At 39.4% G+C, this 21570-nt stretch overlaps 1 protein-coding gene across 5 annotated transcripts in view; it reads left to right on the plus strand.

The window, feature by feature from the left end:
- The first annotated feature begins 4157 nt into the window (after nt 1-4157).
- TMTC4 (transmembrane and tetratricopeptide repeat containing 4) overlaps nt 4158-21570 on the plus strand; it is a 59066-nt gene continuing 41653 nt past the window's right edge. For all 5 annotated transcript variants that reach the window (XM_027644632.1, XM_027644599.1, XM_027644609.1 and 2 more), the window contains exons 1-5: nt 4158-4265; nt 6519-6734; nt 11314-11429; nt 13473-13689; nt 17721-17808. In XM_027644632.1, the coding sequence (XP_027500433.1) occupies nt 6573-6734; nt 11314-11429; nt 13473-13689; nt 17721-17808 (583 nt within the window). In that variant the 5' untranslated portion in view covers nt 4158-4265; nt 6519-6572. The remainder of the gene's footprint in view (nt 4266-6518; nt 6735-11313; nt 11430-13472; nt 13690-17720; nt 17809-21570) is intronic.

The following is a 21570-nucleotide window of genomic DNA, read 5'->3' on the forward strand; positions in this document are numbered from 1 at the left end:
GCATAAATGCATTGGTAATTTCCTTGAAAGGCTTAGGTTGATTATTGATAGAGGGTTCTGTATTTTTCCTATAAAAGCTAAAGTATAGTTTGTACTATGCCTAAAGTACTATAGTGAGTAGTAGTGATGAGGATTCTTATGGTTCAGAGATCAACAGAATAGCAGAATCTTTGTTATCCAGAAGTGTTTGACCTGCTACATTTTCATTTTATGTTGGCAAGAACACATTCCACAAACACCTGTATAGCAAAGCATAATTCTCACTTTCAGAATTAAATTTTTTAAAGTGTACTTCTTATCTACCTATTTAGGGGAGGGAGAGTGTGTGATTAAATATACACTTTAACATAATTTAAGACTGCAAGCCATAGTCCTTCAAATCTATCCTAAACATTTTAGTAGCAACAAAATATCAGTCACTGTTGGTCAATGGACCTGCTCATTCTCAACCAGTGAGCAAGGATATGTCTACAGTAGCAGGGCCAATGGATTCAATCCTTCACTGAAAACCTCGATTCTAAGGAAAATTAAAGTTGTGGGGTCTATCTGTCGATCCTCTTCCGATAACTTCTGTTCCATTTATTCCAGAGTTATCAAAGAACAGCAGCTTCAAGCATGTTCAGTTCCTGCATGTTCCATAAAAAAGCCTATAATGACTGCATAAATGACAGCAATCCTATAGACACTTTCACTGAGAGACTGAGCTGTCACTAATCCTATGTGGTGGCTGGCTGGCTAGGAAGTCTGGGCAGGCTGTTCACCAGGGAACACATTCATAGCTCTGGTCAGTTATAGTATAGACTGAACCTGGAACAGGTGGCAAGACAAAAAGCAAAGTGAGAAATATCAAGGGATCTTAATGAAGATGTTTTATATAGGTCACAAGGGGAACTGCAGTTAGTAAAGCAAGGAGGTATAAGAATATGAGACACATAAAAAACACGAAACAAGCTCCATTCATTAGATCCTTGTTGCAACAATCTTGTTTAACTTCTGTTTCATTTGTTCCTTGGTTTTATGACTTAAGGTTGATCAACACTGCCAACAGGCATATGAGTTTGGCTGTCTCTACATGCGTATGCGTGTGCATATGAACACACACATACAATACATTACATACAAAACAAGCTATCTAAGACATTCTGCTACTTAAAGTGCCTCATAGCAGAGTAGTTACTTGGGGCACTAGTTGTCTAGAGAAAGAGACCATCAAAACCCTACTAACAATAATAATGCAAATATGCATATTATTTATTAAAATATTTGCATGTATAACGCCTTTTTAAGCTTCTGAAATGTTTTGGTTGAATCCCGAATTACTACATTTTATTCTCTTCTCTTCAAAGTCACTGTGACACTGGCAAATGCTGATCCCTTGAAATACAACGTTTTTTGCACACTCCTTTCTTACAAGGAAAAGGCTGGCTTTTGTGCAGATCTGCAGTGGCAGGCTGCTAAAAACAAGGAGGCAATAGCCATTTAGGCAGATCAATTTAGCATGCTGAGAAAACTACAGAGCAAGGAGATACTCACTTCATACACATAACCCTCCTAGAAATTGCAGATTAAAAAAAAAAAGAAAGCAGCATTGTATTTAGGAACTGTTTCAAATTGAAGTGCTATAATAACCCTCCAAAGAAGCAGACTGGAGATAAATTATGCAACTGTAGCTGATTTGAATCAGATTTTGAGGGAACTAGGGAACTCTCCAGAACAGGTATTTGCTCTGCAGTTCTTCATGTTAATTAAAACAGAACAGAAGGCCATCATAAAAGCTGCTATATTATTAAAAGCAAGATAATAAAACCCTAAGAAAAAGGCTTATTTCAAAATGGAAAATAATGGGAAGGAGGAGCTTCTGCATATGTTGACTAGTTCATAAGGAAATGTTAATCATTATTGTTGTATTGACATAAGTGGTGATGAGGTGATTTATACCATCTGTGCATCTGGCTGTGTGGAAATATACATATTTGACCAGAACTGATGATATCAGCAGACTTACACTGAACAAATGAAATTCTAGTTATAAAGCATAGATCAAGGATGTGCAGACGTATAAGAAATGTGAGCAAAAGAGTCACAAGATGAGTATGTGATATATTTATTTCTACTAATGGTCCATTCACATCAGGAAATGTGATAAAGTCAAACTCACTACAGAACAAAATGTAACACAGAAATGTAAAAGTGACTCAACTAGTACAAGTCTAGCAATTGTCACAGTCTGGTGAGGCAAATCTCAACCTTGATTCACAGAACCTTACATATATTTACATATGCTTAAATTAAAAAAAAATTACATACGTGCAAATTTAGTCATTAACTGAACTTTCATTTACTTCATTAGAATTTATAGAAGACACTCTAAAATACATGATAGACTGCCTTCCTTTACTAAGGGATTTCTTTCTAAGTTGGGTATCTCTCTTCTGATTTGGGGCCCTTCCATTAGCAAACACAGATTAAAAAGTCTATAAATATTGTGATCTCAGAAAGACTGTTGAATTTGAGAATTCTTATTGACAAGAAATTCACTTTATAATACATATTTGTTGTAGTTTGGTGAGTGGAAGTTGAAACAGTAAGGAAATGTCAAGAAACAGACATCAACCAGTACTACTTCCTCATCATGAACTAATATGGCAAACCAGCTATTTTTAGGAAGTGATATAAATCTCAATGCTTTGAATTGCAGTAGAAACCTAGAAACCATGCTTTTCCTGACTATCTCACATTTTATCTTGCATTTATAAGGCAAAACGACCCAAAAGTAAAAAAGATAACTTTCACCTCTATCATTTTATGATAGCAAATTATAAAACACAAAGCTTCCTGATTGTGCCTACTTAGATCACTGAGCTGGGGACAAGGCCAGAACAGACAAGATAATTTTAAAGTACAATGCTTAATTTACCAGTTTGCAGGTCTTTGTGTATTTAGTTCTCATAACACAGGGACCAGAAATTCACAGTCAGTGAACAGAGCTTCACGTGCTTGATGACAGTAAGTCAGCAGCTTTCCACCACTTCTCAGTTGAGAAGTATCTCAGATGCTTTGTGGTAGCTGTTAAACAAGCACAGGTTACAGCCTACCACCTTAAAAGCAGGAGCTTCACATACACAGTTGAATAATATACGAGCCAGGCGATTGTGCTGGCTCAGCTACTCCCTCACACGCAGCTGAGCTGCCCATGTTGCAGCAGATGTTCCAAAGCAGGTGTCAGTTGACAAGTTAGGCGGTGGCAGGCATTGAAGCCCTCCCAAAGCAGAGCTTCAACTGGAGAGTTAAAGCCTCAAAGGAGTCATGAAATAACTTTGTTAATTTGACACTTGATAATGCAAACATCTCAAAATTCCCACTACAAACTGTATGTCACTGCCTAGCATACAGCCAGGATTTCTCATCCAGTTTCAGCATATAAAGATTTTTAACGGGTTTTTTTCAGGGAAGCTTCTGCCGAACATTTGGTATTACCAGTTCAGTGTTTAATCACACTTTCTTTTACAAGGAAATCGCAGTGATTAAAATTTTGTACACCTGATACAGCCCTTTTGTTGCCTCCTTATAGTACCTGTCCTGCGGGGAGCACCTACAACAACCCCGGCTGCAGCACAATGGCCTCTTACAGAAAGGCTGGAACCCTCTGCTACGCGCCCAGCCCACCCAAGTATCCCCTCTGGGCAGCGAGACCCTGACACGATACCAAACCCCCCGCCCCGCTCCGCTCGGCTCCACTGGATCTGTAGCTGCTTTCCGGGGGGATTCTCGCTTCACGCACGCCCGCCGCCGCAGGAACCTCGCCTTCGACGGAGGAGTGGGGGACTCGGGGCATGGAAACACGCGGTTCCGAACCCCCACCCCCGCGCTGGGCAGCCCCGCACACCCCGGTTCACCCGGGCCACCCCTCCGCCAGCCAGGTGCGCGGACAGTGACCTGTCTGCAGAGGGGCCGGCGCGCCCCGGAAACGCGGCGCAGGCGGCGCTAGGAGCGGCCTGGCCCCCGCCTTTGTGCGGGGCGCGGAGTTTGAGAGGGCGGAGGAACGCCCCGCACGGGCCCCGCGGCCGCCACCACCCATGCCCCGGCCCCGCCCCGCCCCCGCCCGCCGCGCGTCACCGCGGCCGCAGCCAATGGGCGGCGGGGATGTTTCCCGGAGGCGAGGCCGCCGCGGCCCCTCCCCCGCGGGCCGCTCCGCTCGGGGCTCGCCGGGCGCGAGAGTTTCGCTCCCGGGTGGGAGATGCCGGGCGGGATCCGTGTCCTCGCAGGTAACGCCGCGCAGGGGAAGGGGGGGTCTCGCCCGTGCCCCGCTCGCTGGCGGAACCGGCCCGGGGGGTGCTGAGGGCTAGCCGGGACAGGCCCCCCCCCCCCCTCCACGGCGGAGCCGCCGCCGCCAGGACAATAGGGGAGCGGCGAGCGGGGCAGAGCCTCCGTCGAACTCCCGGCGCAGCCTCGCCCCGCGCCCGCCGCTGCCTTCCCGGGCCGGCTCCTTACCCGGGACCGCCCGCCGGGCGCCTGGGACGCCCCCAAGTTTGCGGGGCCAGGGCGACCCTCGGTGCGAGCCCTCCGGCGGCGCCCGCGCTCTCGGCGGGACGCCCCGTGCCCGCCCTGCCGGGGGTGCCTGCGGCGCGGGGCCGCTGCTCTCCGGGTCAGCTCGGGCTCACCTTTCTCTGGAGAGGGCGGCGGGGAGGTGCCTTCCCTCCCTCCCTGTCTCCCTGCCGCCGCCGCCGCCGGGCAGTGGCGTGTGCGCCGGTCGCAGGGAGGTGGCGGTCCCTCTGCCCCTCGTCGGTGCCCGTGCGGTCACCGCGTTGCCCTGAGAAGGGACCCCGCCACGGCCCGGCCTCCTGGACCGCGGGGAAGAGGGCCGGCAGCAGCTGTGCGCCGAATAAATGGAGCAAGCGTAATTGGAGAAACTTTAAGGGCGAAATTAATTTTGAGTAGATTAGATATTTTAATTGCGTGGTGGGCACTGATGCTGTATCCGTGCTGTTGGTAGCAATGCGGTGCACTTCCCTCAGTTAACAGCCACGCTTTCCGTCTTTGTTTCCGTCAAACTAAGAGCGCAAGGGTGAACTACTTTGAGAAAAGGTTTTGCTCTTAAAGCTTCTGCTTTGCTCAGCCAGGGATTTCCAGCCTCTCAGGTTGCACAGCTCCAGGTTACTAACTTTATCTGAATTTGGGAGCACCGCTATATGGTCGCCGAAGCGAGGAGGTGCACTGATGTGACAGGGAGTACCGCCTGTCCCTGTGCATGTGTGTGTGCATGAATTGGGAATACGCGGAGACTGGAATTTAGTGTTGCAAAAAGAGAAAGCTACACAGTAATTGCCATAGCAGCTCTAATGATCGAGCCGGTTCCAGAAGCCAAATGACTGGAGCTTTTTTCCAAGATCGTATAAAGTCATTAAATGCAATATTTTCAGGAGTGCACTGGAGCTTTTTTCCTAGATTGTATAAAGATATTAAATGCAATGTTTTCAGGAGTGCAACACTTGACTTAAAAAGCAAATAAATAAGAAGAAACTGCAGATAGGCTAGTATACGTGCTTATCATTCTTTGGGCTTACAAATAAAAATGTCATATTCTGCCCTGTTTTCACTGCAGTTTTCCATTCGTAACCTTCTCCCCTTGCCATTTATACCAGCACTTGATAATAAGAGCAGTCCCAGTAGAGTTGGAGCACCAGAGAAGCAGAGGCAGAATAGCAGTCCAGGCGGAAGGCTGGCTTTGGAGCACTGAAAGAGATCCTTCCAAGTAAAGGTGGCTCATGGGTGTACAACTCCAGCCTTAGTACCTCCGCACTGATGGATTGCTCAGTGCATTAAGATTGTAGGGTCTTTTTCATCTACCTCAACAACCTCATGAGCCCATGAATACAGCTGTGGAATTTAGCCTGTACTTAAGGTGTGCAGAGTGATCTAGTGAACACTAGTCCAGTTTTAATTCTATGGGTCTTCTTGTCTCATTGTTTAAATTGTTGAGATTTAGGGCCTATTCCATTAACTCCTATCTCCATATGTCTATCTGTGATGCTTGTATGAATTCCTTGCATGGGGAAATGTGTGAGACTATGTCCTTTAATTTGATTAACAGAAGAGAGTTGAGCTCTTTTGGCAACTAATGGTTTGCTTTTCACGCGCGGAAGGAAATTATAATGCTTATCATTCTCTACAGAACTTTATAAATGCTCCACAGTCTCCATGATACCTCTGTTTGTATTACTTGAACAGTAAGAAACAGAAAAACCAGTGATTTGCTCTAGGTTTTAGAGCAAAGCTTTAACTTACAATCTAAGAATTTCTCTCTCCTCCAACCATGAGAAACTCTGCCTTTACTTCCCTGTTTGAAGTACAAAATTATGTTTAGATATGTTCCAGTAATTATGAAATGCACTGAGAGAAAAATGTAAGGTTGTATGGAACTTCATAAAGCTTTCTCATCTCCCAACCCAACTCTCCATTTTTAAATTCTTTTTTATTGAAATGTGACTATAACCATGCTTTGTATGTATGTATTTCAGATTTTCAACCAACATAATGCTGAAGCTCTCAGCTTGGAACAAGCATTTTACAGAATGGCACAAACAGAACCTAATCTGGACCATGACATATCATGGTTCCTCCTTCCATCATACTGGGCTAAAATGGTTGTGGCTTTAATTTCCTTCCTCTGCTTTGCTAACAGCTATGATGGAGATTTTGTCTTCGATGATTCTGAAGCCATCATCAATAATAAGGTTTGTCTCTCTTTTTTCCCTCACAACCTTTGGCATAAATGGTCATAGGAAAAAAAATAATGCAACAGTTGATCTAAGTAGACACAAAGTTTCAGCCTAGTAAAGAGCTTCCTTTTTTTTGACTTAATTTTTCCATTTTGTTTTATTGGGTGTTTTTTAAAGTAAGCCTTATTTAAGGCTGAAAGACAAGAAGTGCAGCAGTGCTCTACCAAAAACCTAGAAACCTAAATATGCTTAGTGAAATCTTACTCCTAAAGCTATTTCGATAACATGACTTGGGTTCTAATATAGAAACAAATTAAACAGCTTCTTTCCCCCCCCCCCACCTCAGAATGCATCCCCTTTCATTCTTTTGCAAGTAAGATGCTCTGCTTAATGAGTGCTGATATCTGGTCAAGGGGAAGGGAGCTCTTTTTGCAATTCCAAATGGACTTTGCCTGCTTATCATCTAATAAAGCATTACCTAGGCTTGCAGCAACTTTGTATGTGATGTTTATTAATGCTTATTCACAGGGTACCTGTACATCAAGACTGTCTATAGGTCTAATTTTATGCTCATTTCTAAGTCAGTGAGAGTGTGCAGTAGACTTTTCTGACACCCATTGATGTTAATAGGAGATTTTTTTCAGTATCTCCTCAGGGTCACAAATGAATAAGCCAAGTGAAACAAACTTACTCTGTTTGCAAGACACATTATGCATCACTAAGCTATTGTAGGGTGTAGGGAGCCTCCAACTGTGGTTTATACCACAAAAATGTTATAGGAAGCAAAGCTTCCTTTTCCTATGCTTCTTCCCCAGTAAAAGTTCCTGTGACAACAGTATTTTTTTTTAAATAGAAGCAGAGTATTCTTGTGCTCTGTTTTAAAACTGATCATACATGCAATGAACAGTCCTTGAAATGCTTAGACATTAACATGTGACTCAAATAAACCTCTAGCTGAGATTCTTTTGACTTTGAGGAATTGAGTGTCTTCAGTTGTTGAGACACTTCATAGGATCACATGTAGGGCTGAGTGAGCCTATGCCCATGGATGGGTCTTGGTGTTACAGCTTTTATGCTGTTCTGGAAGGTACTCATTAAATGTTTGGAAAGAGAAGCACAGGGTAAAAATAATCACATTTATCTGCTGGTTCTGTTTTCCTGAAACCATGGGGTTACGAGGAGGATAATCTGGAGGCTCATACCACTAGAAGAACACAATTAACTTTTTTTTTTTTTTGCCTTGCACAAGATTTGGAGGCAACTTATCATAATGTGTCTTTTAGAATCCTGCAGAATTACTGTTTCCTTAGACAAATTTCTATTATGCACGTGTAAGTCATCATACCTTCAGTTGTAAATGTATGGGGGGATAATGCATCTGCCAGCTTGGAAATAAATCGCAAAGCTTTCAAGAGAATGCTGTAGACAAATTAAGAACCTGTAACATTGTTGTTTGGTTTTTTTTAAAGAAGTATTGTGTTGTACAGCTCCAGGCAATGTTTCATTCTGCAAAGTTTTATTTGGGACCTGTTTATAATATTTCCTGAAAGAATGAACAAAAGACTGATGTTGAAACAAGACAGGTTGTTTTGTTAATGTGCAATTTCCACACTTGTAATCTCTTTCCATTTCTTTCAGTCTTTACTTTCAAAATGTTTCAGTTTATCCATGCAACACAACAACACTAGGATTCTAGCTGTTGGCAATGCTGAGAAATTCAACCAACTGCTTAAATAAATTAATTTATACTTAGTCTGTATGTCTGAAAAACTACGAGGCTGATTCTATTTTTCATTTCAAAATCCTCTGTATTAAATTAAATTAGATATTAAATAAGGGTTCCTTGACAATATCATTTTAACACGGGGTCATATAAATATATGGAAATACAAAATCCACAAGAAAAATGCAGAGACAATGAGTTTACCAGTTTAATGGGGAGGGAGAGCATCTAGCAATGGCACAGTTTATTAAGCGAAGCATAGCATATTTTATTCCTATTCAATAGGAGAGACAGCAGTTGAAGTAATTTTGTAGATTTACTGAGCATTACTCACTGGTATTTTCTTGGCTACCACACAGTATTTACTACCTGCATCACCCTAATCTTTAAATTTTTTTGTTTTGTTTTTCAGTGAAAGATACACCGTTAGTTGACCCCATGGCTATTGTATCATGGAACATTCTGTTACTAGATTTTATTGGAGTTGAAGGCTGTTTTCCATATGCTTTCTTGTCACTTTAAGCAGCATTTTAACTGGTACATGACAGTGACTTTTGTCTTTATTTATTTACTAGCTTGGCAAGACAAACAGTTGGATTAGGCAGAGCTTCAGACACAATATGTCATTTTCATAAGCCTCTATATAGAAAAACTGACTTTTCTTCAAGTCTTGAACTCTGCTGTCTGTAAGCTGCTGCCAATCAAATATTTAGAGATTCTTTGATATCTACTTTAGGTTCTTAAAGAGGAAATCATATGTAGCTTTTAAACATTTGTGTCTATTAGAGCAAATTGTTCCTGTTTTAGGGTAAATCCACTGAGTAGGAAAATTAATGTAAGGAACTTCCTCACAGAACTTGGATATAAGAGCAAGATGTGCAGTTGAAGATTTTTAGGTCCTGTGTAAGTGTAATCTAATCACTAAGTAATTCCATGCATTCAGCTTTTCCTGCATTCTTTCGATGGAAGACAAAAGATGACTGATTATAGCGGAAAGGGAAATCAAGCCTTGTACATCTCAAATATATTTCCCATCTCAAGTTATTGAAGACCATCTGTGACATAAAGACATACTTTTAAACTTTTAACAGTGAAAAAGAAAACTCTCTCTTTCATAGTCCATTTCTTTGGCAAATATACATGAGGAGCAGTGCTGCTGGTTGGAAAAACAGTCTTAGGGCCACACCACCCTCTGACGATTGTCCCCTGCAGAGTACAAAGATTTCAATAGAAGTTGGTGTACCTCCTTTCCCAACTTGCCCCTGGAAAAGCAGGCTGTATTGATTTAGTGAGCTGCTGGTTGAGTGCAGTCCTGCTCTGAGAGTCAAATTATGACCTTTAGGGTTCGTGCATACCAATGAGGAATGGAATGGGAATTTAGGTGCCTAAGGCTAAAATTGCCTTAGAGAAGTTCTGGGAGAAGAAATTTTTAGCTATTACTTGGCAGTGGAAACATCTGTGAGAAAGTGAAGAAACTTTTCACCTTGATAATTCTTAAACCCAAGTAGGATTCCCCTGTGAGTGTTGATTTCTTAAGAATCTCCCTGAGAGTGCCTTAAATGACAGCTGCAGTATAGGATTTTTCAGACTGCAGTTTTATCCTTGCTCTCTTTTCTGAGTATTGATTAGTAAACTGTTAGAGAATGCTTCAGTTCATTTGACAGTGTGCTAGGAATTTTAGCTTACTTCCCCTTCGTACTTCTTTTTTAATCAGTTATATAATACTAGCTAAATTTGATCAAGTGATAGAAATCTTGTTGGATTTTTTTAATTCTGTTTTTGGATGGATGAAAGAATATGTTGAGAGAAGCAACAACAAATAAGTTATTTTAGGTTCAGTTTAGCAGCAGCCAGTCATTAGGGTCTAGAAATTTGGCTGTAATTTGGGCAGAAGGTGGGGTTAGAGTAACTTGCTGATTGCAGGTGTAATACTAGCTAGTACAATTTTGTTCCTAGGTTCTCTCTCAAGTGTTTTTAAGCTGCACATTTGGTATAGCATAAATTGATAGTTAATTGTGCCAGGGAAGAAGAGAAAAGGGGCAAGTATTATGTTAGTTTGAGTGTCCAAGCTTGTCCTCATAGAAAACTGAAGCAGGTACTACCAAGATCCTTATGTTTCCTCTCCAAATGGAATGCTTTCCATTCAACATGCTACATTTTTTGAGTCTTTTCATTATCAGCATGGCTTGGAGGTAAAAGGAAAGAGTAGACTTTTCTTTTGTAGTGTTTTTTTAATGTCCCCACTTGCACCCCAAAATAAAATAATTCATTACTTTTCTGTCTTTTGCTTTTAATCTTTTAGAGCAGCGTATAGAGATGTTGATTCCTGATTTCTTGTATTAAGAAATAATTGAAAAAAGCTATTTGAATAGTGTCCTGTGTGAAGTAAGGCTTCAAAAAGAGCTAATTGTTGTTTTCTATCTTTAGTCTCCTTGCTTTCATGCTTTCATTAGTAGTTGTGCTACTGATACTGGTAAAACAGTAGCTGTTTGCAGCAGTTTGTAGTTGACCTGCTTCGCAAGATAACCTAGACCCAAAATCAAAGGCTTTTTACAAAATTATAAGGTTTATGTGTTTCATATCTCAACTATTGACCAGATTATAAACCAATGTGAATATGCATAGCTCTAAATTTCATGTAGTTATGCCTGCTTACAGAATCCAAGATCAGGGCCTTTATGATGTCAGGCATTCAGATGTGACCTTCATTGCAAACTTGGGTACCTTGTCAAATGTCAGTAGTGAGCCAACAAAACTCCTGCTATGTCCATGTTAGTATGACTTTGTATTATTAGAACTTGTTGGTATTTTAGCTGCTTTGAACGAAGGAGAAATGTTAAGAATCTGCTAATTTATGATGTTTCTTTTCAGGACCTCAGGGCAGAAACCCCACTTGGTGACCTGTGGTATCATGACTTTTGGGGTAGCAAACTCAGCAGCAATACCAGTCATAAGTCATATCGACCACTAACTGTCCTAACTTTCAGGTGAGACTTGTCTTTTTGCTTCAGGTCTGAATATTTTTTTTAACATATATTAGCTCAATTGATTTTAGGGAGGAGGCAACAGAAAAGGAGAGAAACAAAGTATCTGGAGGGTAGTTGGATACCTTCCTTAAATATGATTTTCCTGTTCACTACCTTAATCTCAAATTGAGTTTTAATTTTCCATTTGGTCCCTTCCCAAAGTATACATTATTTTGACATTCTATATTTCTATGTACTTTCCAGAGATTTCATCTTATGCTCTTATATAGCTCGTACTAGGGCACTATGGTTTAGTATGTAGGTCACATCATCAAAGAACTAGGCTATGTATGTTCCCTTAGCCATGCTGCCACTTATACTGCTATTGTAGTTTCTGTTGTCTACTTTCCTGCTACCTGTCAAATGGTTTATTTTATAAATAGCATCAATGTACTGTGGCCTTTTGTCACCATGTCACTGAATAGTCTTCCCACCTCTTTCCCCGGATATTCTAACTTAAGTGAGTGTTTGTGTCTGAGAATCATAGCCAGGGAGATGTCTGCCTGTAAATATGTCTTGCTGGTGTTCTCAAATAACTAACGGTTTAAGAGGATTACTTCTGTAGATGCTTAGCTCATGTTTTTTGCACAAAGATTTGAGCAAGCAGTAGAAGTTTGTCACAGTAATGCAGAGAATCTTTGAAGACTCAGTCTTAATCTTCTTATTTTCCCCATGTGACTCAATGTTGTTGATGGGGACCTGGAGCTCGTTCTGCAGTTGTGTCCATTATAAGCTAGGCACTAAGTAAGTGCAGAAGAAGTAGTCCCAGTCTTAGTCCTCATATTCAAGCAAAAACTTTGATTCTTGATGCAGTGTCAGTGTTTTAAATATCTAGCACTGTGGGTTTTGCTGTCTGATGGACTTTCTTCACATTTTCATCACAAAAAATATGCAACTGAATAGAATGTGTCAGAGTCCTAAACCTATTAAAGCTTTCAGTGCATTACACATTACATGTTTTCCTTTTTTTCAAGGTCTCTGTGGTATATTCCATCTCCAGTAACATCCTGGTTAGTTTAAAGAGCAAACTGGGATACAACCATTACCATATCTGAAAATGTAGATGAGCCTGTGGAGGTGGTCCATAAAATGCTATTTTCACAAGTGAAAAATTGGTTTCCTTAATTTCCCTACGCTCCAACTTTTATATGTATCATTTTATAATAGGCTAGGGTTTTTTAATAGATTTCACTCATGCCAGATGCAGATTGACCAAATGAACTATATAAAATTCCCTATTCAAACTGAGTTTCTGTATATTTCACATACTGATAAAAGTATTTGGATAATGAGATGTTTCCCCCTTTTCTTCTCACTCCCCATTTTACTGCAGAGTTCCTATCTTGAATAGAGTTTTAGACTGAATTTTCACTTACACTTCCTTCTGATTCTAATGCTTGTATGAAATGTCTTTCTAACCAGTCTCATAAATTAGTTACTAAGATGTGCTAACTGACTGCTTTCTGGATGGATACTGACTGTACCCAGGTAATTTCCACATTGTCAGTCCAAATACTAGGACCTTTTCAATTAGAATGTCAGTGGAAATCACAGTCTCTGTGCTTTCAGTTTCCTCACTGTTTGGATTTAATTAAAATAATTTCATCAAGTTGGTTTTGGACATGGCTGCTCTTAAGCCCAGGGGTATCCCCCCAGTAAGCTGTGTTGTTTATCCACAAGACACTCCTGCATTGCAACTCTGAACTTATGTTGTCAACCAAAAGCCAGTTCTAAGTAACTTCAAGTATAATTAACATAATAGCATTAACTAGAGAGGATAGATACTGCGCTAAATATGATATTCCATAGGAATACCTGGAGGTTAAGATTGGGACATTGTTTCTAGCTGATTTTGGTGGTGAAATGGTAAACCACGTGTCCTGAGACCTGTCAGCTTTTTTTCTGTGTGCATATGGTCTTGCTATAGGGTTGTTTAGCTTTTCTATTTGCATATTTCTAAACATTGTTGGAATTCCTAACCTTAATATTTTCATATCTATGTAGAATTAATTACCTTCTTGCTGGAGGCTTCTACCCGGTTGGTTTCCATGTCATCAATATAATACTGCATTGTACTATCTCAGTGTTGATGATTGATGTGTTCTCAATATTACTGGGTGGACTGCAATTCAGTAATAAAGGAAGACGGCTAAACCTGGCTCCAAAGTCCTCTCTTCTAGCTGCCTTGCTCTTCGCTGTACATCCAGTGCACACTGAATGTGTAAGTATCGAATAATTATCTGCAATGATTTTTATCTTTACAGTTCTTGACCATCCTGACTAATTAATTCTGTCATAGCCTTATACTCTACACATTGCTTTTATATATTCTTAACACTTCTCTTGGCAAATGCCATAATAGAACAATCAAATATTATGATTAGTACGTCCAAAGGCTTGCAATTCCACTGGGATAGGCCTTATTAAAGAAGATAAATCATTTAAGTACAATACCTAAAGAAGTGTAGCACTAAACTACAGAGTTTCCCTAACTGCTGGATTTCCCTAATTACTTTTGATTTCCATTTGCTTTGATAAAAAAATCAAGGAGATAGAAAGGTGGAGCAGAGGCATTATATGAACTTTATATGTGACTATTGGAATATTGCATCCAGTTTTGCGTCCATGCTGCAAGGTCAACACAATGGGAAAAATGGAGAGGGCTCAGAAGAGCCATGAAAATGATTAATGATTAAAGGACTGGAAATCATCCTGTGTCATGAGAGATCAAACAACATGGGTTTATATTTTTAATATGAAGGAGAAGATGTAAGGGTTTTTTTTTTTAATCACGGTCTGTAATTATGTACATGGGGAACACAAATTTGATAGTAGTGGGCCCTTTAATACTGCAGGCAAAAGCATAACAGTGGCTAGAAGTTGAAGCTGTAAAGATGCAGAATAGAAACATGGTACATGTATAGCAGCCAATCAAAGTACCTGGCCAAAGCTCAAGTCATTTTGTGGAAATTATAGTGAAAAGAAGATGGTGTTCTTAAAAAGCTCTTTTGTACTAAGAAAATCTTACAGCCTTATGCCAGTGGGCTTGCTGGGTGTGGTCACTGATTTCTTGATCTTGTATTAATGAATAAATGAAATATAAAATTAACCCAATGTGGGATATTTTTTTTGTTAGAGTTTGAACAGTCTGAGCAACAGCAAAAGTACTAGCTTTAATTTTGATTTTGTCCTAGCAATGAACACTGAATCCTTATTGCACCTTATTCTGCATATGTGGCATTGATTTTTCATTTATTCACAACACACCATCATTTTGGCGTCTTGCACTTACTTTGCACATGATTGATGGGGAAAAGGTTATTGAAAGCTATTCCTCTCAGCTAACTGGAGACCTTGCATGTATTGGAAACCTAGAAATGGTGCACAGTTGTGTATTAGTAATTTGGCACCATTTTTGGCAGTGTGGCTAAAACATCCTGCCAGTCATTCTCTGGTGGTTGCTTGCCTGCACAGTAACTTCTTTGTGAGAGTGCATTGTGCTAGTGTCAGAAGGACCCCTTGTATTTGTTCTCCAAAACCAGTTTTAGATGTCAGAGTAAAGTAAAACAAGCCTTCAGTGCTTCTGATGTTCTGATGTGTAAAGAGAAATGTCACTTGAGTCTTAACTTTGTAATAGACCTACTATTGACTCCTTTATCAATATCCATAGTTTTATTCTTAATTCCGTTTGACTCTAAAAATACATCTAAATCAGCATGCAAATATTAATGAGCCCTTTGTCTTCTCAAATAAATAATGCAGTCTACTTGCATATTTGAAGTTTGAAGTCTTTCATATGCTTTGGGCAAACATTCGAAGAGGAGGAGGAAAAAAAGTAGCATGCTCATATATCATGTCTCTTCTAAGATCCAGGATGAAGAAAAGCCTCTGATCATTTACATGGTGAATAATAAATCTTGCTGCACTGAAGCAGTCATTATTATACTGCTACAGTTCTAGCATGAGTGTGTGTCTGGCAGCATGTCTTAAAAAGCATTCCTCATGATTTTAAATCTGTGAGTTTTAAGTATCACGACATCCTGGTTTTGAAATGAGATTACATATTTTGACATAAAATTGTGAAGAATCTGTCTGTTTGCTGCTTTGGGTTTTGGTATATACAGCAAAACAAACTGTCATGTAAAACAGATCTTGAAACGTGTAATGCTTTCAGTACCTATGTAAGGAAAACACTATCGTTTTTCTACCTGCATGTAAACAGTCTTATGCTGTAGTTCTCTGGTCTAAAAAAGGCTTATTCTTTGTAACACTTCAGTAATTAAATACTAAATGAATCATGGGCATAATAATATATCTGATAGTAATTTAAAATTTGCCTTGTTACCAGCGTCTCTGTGCCTGATCTTGCAAACATTGTACTGCTGGAGTCATTCGAGGCCGTGTGTGTTATTAGCCCCTTAATCTCTTTGTTGTAACAAGCGGACATTTATTTTCAAAACTGTCAGTTCACCTTTACTTTTATCTCATTAGAGAGAGTGGCTCCTGAAAAAGAGTGACACTTCATTATTTTCACCTTTCAAATCACTCCACAGCTATTGAGTTAATTCTTGTAATTCCTCTTTATGATAGAAGAAGAAGCAGAGAAGTTAGGTGCGTGGCTTTAGATAAATCAAGAAGTTTTCCTGAACTGAATTTAGGAGTCCAACAGTTTCTTCTTTTATGGTGCTCAAGTGAAGCTGAGGGTAAAGTGGGAGAGTCTCTCTTCAGTGGAATCAGTCATACTCTCATGCCTCTACACTTCACTTTCTCTCTCTAATGTTATTTAGAAATAGTTGCCCCATCGTTAGACTGACACAAAAATGCCCTTTTCCTAAAACAGGATTAGCAGGTGCCTTTAAACAAAATGAAGACACAGTTGATCTCTTTACTTTCCTGTTTCTGTATCACACACAAAGTGGCACAACTGGTGTACTATACAAGAACTGAAGTTACTGCTTTTGTCTCTGAAACATAATCTCAAAAAGTGAATTTTAAGAAAACCCTGTTGCTGTCCTGCTCTGCTTCAGAAAGGCCTCTTTGTACATCTAAAAACATGGCACCCAGCACTTCAGGAAGTAGAGCTAGACTGAAAAGTAAGGGGTGTTTCCACAACCATTGCTGTGTATGCTCTAGTGAGGTTCCAGCATCGGGGCTTATACAGTCCCCTGCCAGCCCCATGTTATGATTTCTACAAAAAATTTTTGGTGTTTCCTGACACTTGGGTAATTGAAAACTGAAGATGCAAAAATATGACTTGCTGTGTCTCAGCAAGTTATTATAAACACATTTTAGGGGCTTGCTGATAGCCCTGAGATTGCTCTTGATTTAAATACGTTGGCACAGATCCGGAGTACAAAGGTCCCAGAAGGCGCTTGTCATTTTCTTTTGCATTAGTACAGCTTCTGTTACAAGATGCATTTGGAGGTAGCTCTAATGCAAACAATTAATATAACATAAAAAGCTGCTGGAGGTGGAATTTTTTCTTTTCCCCTGGATCTGCAGGCTGGAAGCTATTTGTCCATTCTAAGTATTCAGACTGTAATTCGAAAGCTGACTTGTCTTCTGAAAGTTAACAGTCTTGATTTATGTTTCAGCAGAGCTGCCAATTTTGTTGAGGTTCAGGATGTTTGGCTTCAAAGCTGTGTAATGGCTTGAAACTGAAAGAGAGTAGGTTTAGATTAGATATTAAGAAGAAATTCTTTACTGTCAGGGTGGTGAGGCACTGGAACAGGTTGCCCAGAGAAGCTGTGGATGTCCCAACCCTGAAGGTGCTCAAGGCCAGGCTGGATGGAGCTCTGTGCAACCTGGTCTAGTAAGAAGTGTCCCTTCCCATGGCAGGTGAGTTGGAACTAGATGGTCTTTAAGGTCACTTCCAACCCAAACCATTTTATATTTCCATGTTTGCTAAGAGTTCTACTGAAATGCAGTCTGATCCAAAAGACAGATAGAATTGTATAGAGTCTAAATTTTATTCAGTGAAGTCCTTCTTCATTTCTTAAAACAGCAGTTTTTCATAAACTAAAGCCAAATCATTTATGTAGTTGATACTAAGAAATACCCAATGAAAATTAGGATGCATCTTAAAAAACTGGGTATCACTAATCCAATCAACCAAGTTAAAAAAAAAAACAAGCAGTGATTAAGTGGTCTTCTTTTATGTATTTCAATTTGTATTTGTGAGTATACCTTTATCTCAGATTTTCTAAGAATAAAAATCTGATAATTTGAAATTTCTTTCTTCTTTTTTTTAAGGTTGCTGGGATTGTTGGCAGAGCAGACCTACTGTGTGCCCTGTTCTTTTTGTTGTCATTCCTTGGCTACTGTAAAGCCTTTAGAGAAAGTAAGCATTCTGTTTGCCCCTTTAATTTTCTGTTGTGTACATTTTCAGCATTTGTACATTTCAGAGAAGAATAGCAAAACTAAAAATGTCAGATTGTTTTGTTTAAATTGATTAATGTTTATACTCTCATAATATATATTTTAAAAACCCCTGCTTTAGCAGGTATTTATTGTTAGAAGTGCTGGAAAGGTTGCTGTCCCTAGTCTCTGTTAAACACTACGAGTTCATTTTAAGAAAAGTCTATTTTATAATAGACTTATTTGCTAAATGTTTTATTGTTTAGAAGTATAATAAAGTATTTTAATAAGTATTTTAGAAAGAAATTAAGCCCACATATGTATATTCTTAAATATTTTACTATGTTTATGTTGTTATGTTGCGATGTCTTAAATGGGAACAAACTTTAGCAACCTTACTTGTATTTTAATGAATTATAAAAAATTATTTGTATGAATAAACCTTCTAAGTTTCTGCAATATGAGAGTACTGGCTTATAGTGCTGAATACAGTATTACTCATAGAGTTTTTGTAAGACAGCTGTATTTAACATGAACGATTCCTTTTTAGATGTTTTTTCAAGTCAGCTTTTAGATCTCTTATACTATTTGATCTGAATGCAGGTTGGCAGTTCAAATACAGTTGTGGAGAAATTATCTTGGTGTACATGCATGAATTCATGACTATGAAAAACTATGCAGCACATGCAGTCTGGTATCCGAATGTGCTCCACCACAGGAAATATAGGAATCATTTGGTGAACCCATAAGGAGCTGTGTTTTGAAGAACTTGTATATTGGCTCAATAGGCAGGGCCTGTAATGATTAACCAGAGTTGTCAGTGTATTTCAGAAGTATCTGAGCTGACTTTGTGATATAGCTTAACAACATAGTTGTGGCATCATAGAGACCTTAGTGTGGGCTGAGGGAAGTAAGTTAGTGCACAGTGAGCTGTAAGATGCTGTGAATAGCTCCTGTTAATTCAGTTTAGATTGTTTGGAACTATTTTGCATATTTCTACTGCTGATATAATAAGTTTAACTTAATCTTTGCCACTTCAAATGATACTTTCGGTGATTCCTGTTCACTTCTGATATATTTTTCTTCCCTTTGAGTAGGTTTCATTTCTTTCAACTGAACTAATAATTTCTTGATAAAAATTGGCCTTGGCTTCTTGCTTGTTGGTTTTTTCTTTTCTCACCTATTTTCCTGGATATGATTGTACTTATGGTGTTGCTTCTATTAGTGGAAGAGTAAATTAGACAGATGAAAATAATGGCTGTGTGCTTTCCAGTGTATTGGTATGGGTACGCCTGTAAGGCAGAGGTAATAATCTTTGCTTGAAAACTCAAGAGCCAAATTCTTAGGATGACCATTGGAGACTATTATGTTGGACTCTAATTATATTGTTATGGAGGATATCTCAGAAATTATTAAGAATGCAATGTGTGCTCTGGTTAAGGTTACTCAAAGTGCTTGTACAACTTGTGAAGGCCAGTTTGATAGCTTTTAGAAGTCAGTGTCATTTTAATAGTAATCCTGGACTGAAATTCATGTCATTGATATAGAAGAAGGAAACTGTTGTGAAGACAAGATACTAAGCAGCACTTACTGTTTTTTGTTGGACATTACATCATAATAGGGAAGGAGCTATGTCTCTTAAGCAAATTTGCCAAGTAAAGCTACAGTCTGCCAGCATTGTCTTTCAAATCAGTTTTCGGTGTCTACTGTCACCTTCACTGCCTGCCTTTCCCTCAGCAACTTCTTAAGGCAATTTAGACTTTGTACGCAAGAATTTCTATCCATGTTACATACTTGAGTATCTCCTTCTTTAACCTTCATTGCTGCAAAGGCACACTACTGACTCATCTTCAGCTTATCAACCAGGAACTTCATACACATTTCTGCAGAGTTGCTGCCTAGACAATCCCACAGCCTTGACTGTTGTATGGTGCTGTTTGATTTTCATGAGGTCCATTCCTCCAGCTTGCCCAAAAGAGCAGTCCTGTTCACCACTGTACTCATGTCTTCTCTAGCTGAAACCCACCAATAACTGCTACTAGTTTTACTTTCTGCCCTGGCAATAATTTTTTTTTCCTTTGGGAGTGGAGGTTGGTCCAGCCAGCAACTGTGTGAACGTTAGTGCTTTTATAGGAAAGGGGGGAAGTGCCCGTATTAGAAAGGGCATCTGCAAAGAGAATGGAGGCTCGCTCTTCAGATGGAGAAGACAAGGGGCAATGGGTACATTTGCACTGGAAAAGGTTTCACCTTGATATAAGAAAGACATTTTTTACAGCAGGAACAATCAGTCACTGCAACAACTTCTCCAGAGGTGTAGCAGAGATCCCATCACTGGAGGTTTTCAAGATGCATTTGGACAGGGTGGTCTCATCTAGGCTCCCTTTCCCACAAAAGATTGGACTAGATGATCTTTGAAGGCTCCTTCCAACCTGAGCTCCTTCTGTGATTCTTTGTATGAAAGGCTTCAAGAAAAGGTAATCAAATATGGGGAAGTGACTGTAGTAGAGTATGACTCTTCAGTAGTTTTGTAAAGTAAGTAGAAAATTTTACCCTTGGATGCCTCCATTTTGGTGGTGTGAATTTCCTTTCATGAACAGTTCTTTTAGCCATTCTTAAATAATAGAATAAATAAAGAGTAAAGAACTTCTTATCTGAGTTTAGCTGAGTTTGATTTTGCATAAATTGAGGGAGTCAATGACAGCAAAAACTCTTCATCCCAAATGTAAGTTGGTCTCACTCTGAATATAGGTAAAGAACATGCATTTTAAAAATATGCACATATAAAGAACAGACTTAGCCAGTATGTCCTAAGCTGCAAAGAAAAAAATACCTTTTCTGCTCTCAGAATGTTTTCCTACCAGAATGTCTTTGATACTACCCATGCCTATTTGTAGTTCTAGTGCTAGTTAAAAGTTGGTATTGCTTCACTTTCTAGGTCAGACCAAAATGGTAATTTATCTTTGTGGAATAGTCTTTGTTAGCGAGAAAGAGGGGGAGAAAACAACCAAAAACCTCTCTGTGCATTCCATTGCATCAAGCTTATGTTTCTAATCAAATAGAGCTGCTTTATGATGATCCTACACAAAAGTAGATTGTACCAGTTTGTTCTGACATCCTATTTCCTTTTGTTCTGCTAGGTTTTTTATATATTAAAGGCAAGTATGACCTTAAACTGTAGGTCAACTGTATGTGTCCTTGTTCTTGAATCTGACTTTCACATATATATATGTAGTGCTTAGCTCACCAAATTTTTACAACAAGTAGGAGAAGAACTATCAAAGGTTGATTTTTTTTTTATTCCTAATTGTTTAATAGATGCATAGTAGCGTGACTCTTTTGGAGCACTTAAAAGAGGGTACAACTCTTAAGACCTTCAGGATTTGTGGACTGCATTTGTATTGTCTTTTGAATACAGTTACCAAAACGTGTTTTGATGCCAATTTGTTTTTATTGATGAACTGTAAGTGAGCATCAGAGTAAATAAAACACTGAAAAGCCTGAGCTGATGCTACTGATATGGTTGGGTCCTCAGTGGCCATATACTGGTATGTTACCAGCAGCATCCCAATGCTACTATCAGACAGATAGATGATCTAAGTCTTTAATAAAGAATCTGACTATTCTTGCAGCAAGGCAATGTGAAAGTGGTGGATGGCTGAGTTCAAGAAATCTGTTTCTTTCACTAGCACAAATGTAGTTGATAAATTGTCATTCTTTAAAGAAAAGGAGTCAAAAGTAATGTGTG

Source organism: Corapipo altera, unplaced genomic scaffold, assembly GCF_003945725.1.
Source record: "Corapipo altera isolate COAL_440 unplaced genomic scaffold, ASM394572v1 0, whole genome shotgun sequence".
Taxonomy (NCBI): domain Eukaryota; kingdom Metazoa; phylum Chordata; class Aves; order Passeriformes; family Pipridae; genus Corapipo; species Corapipo altera.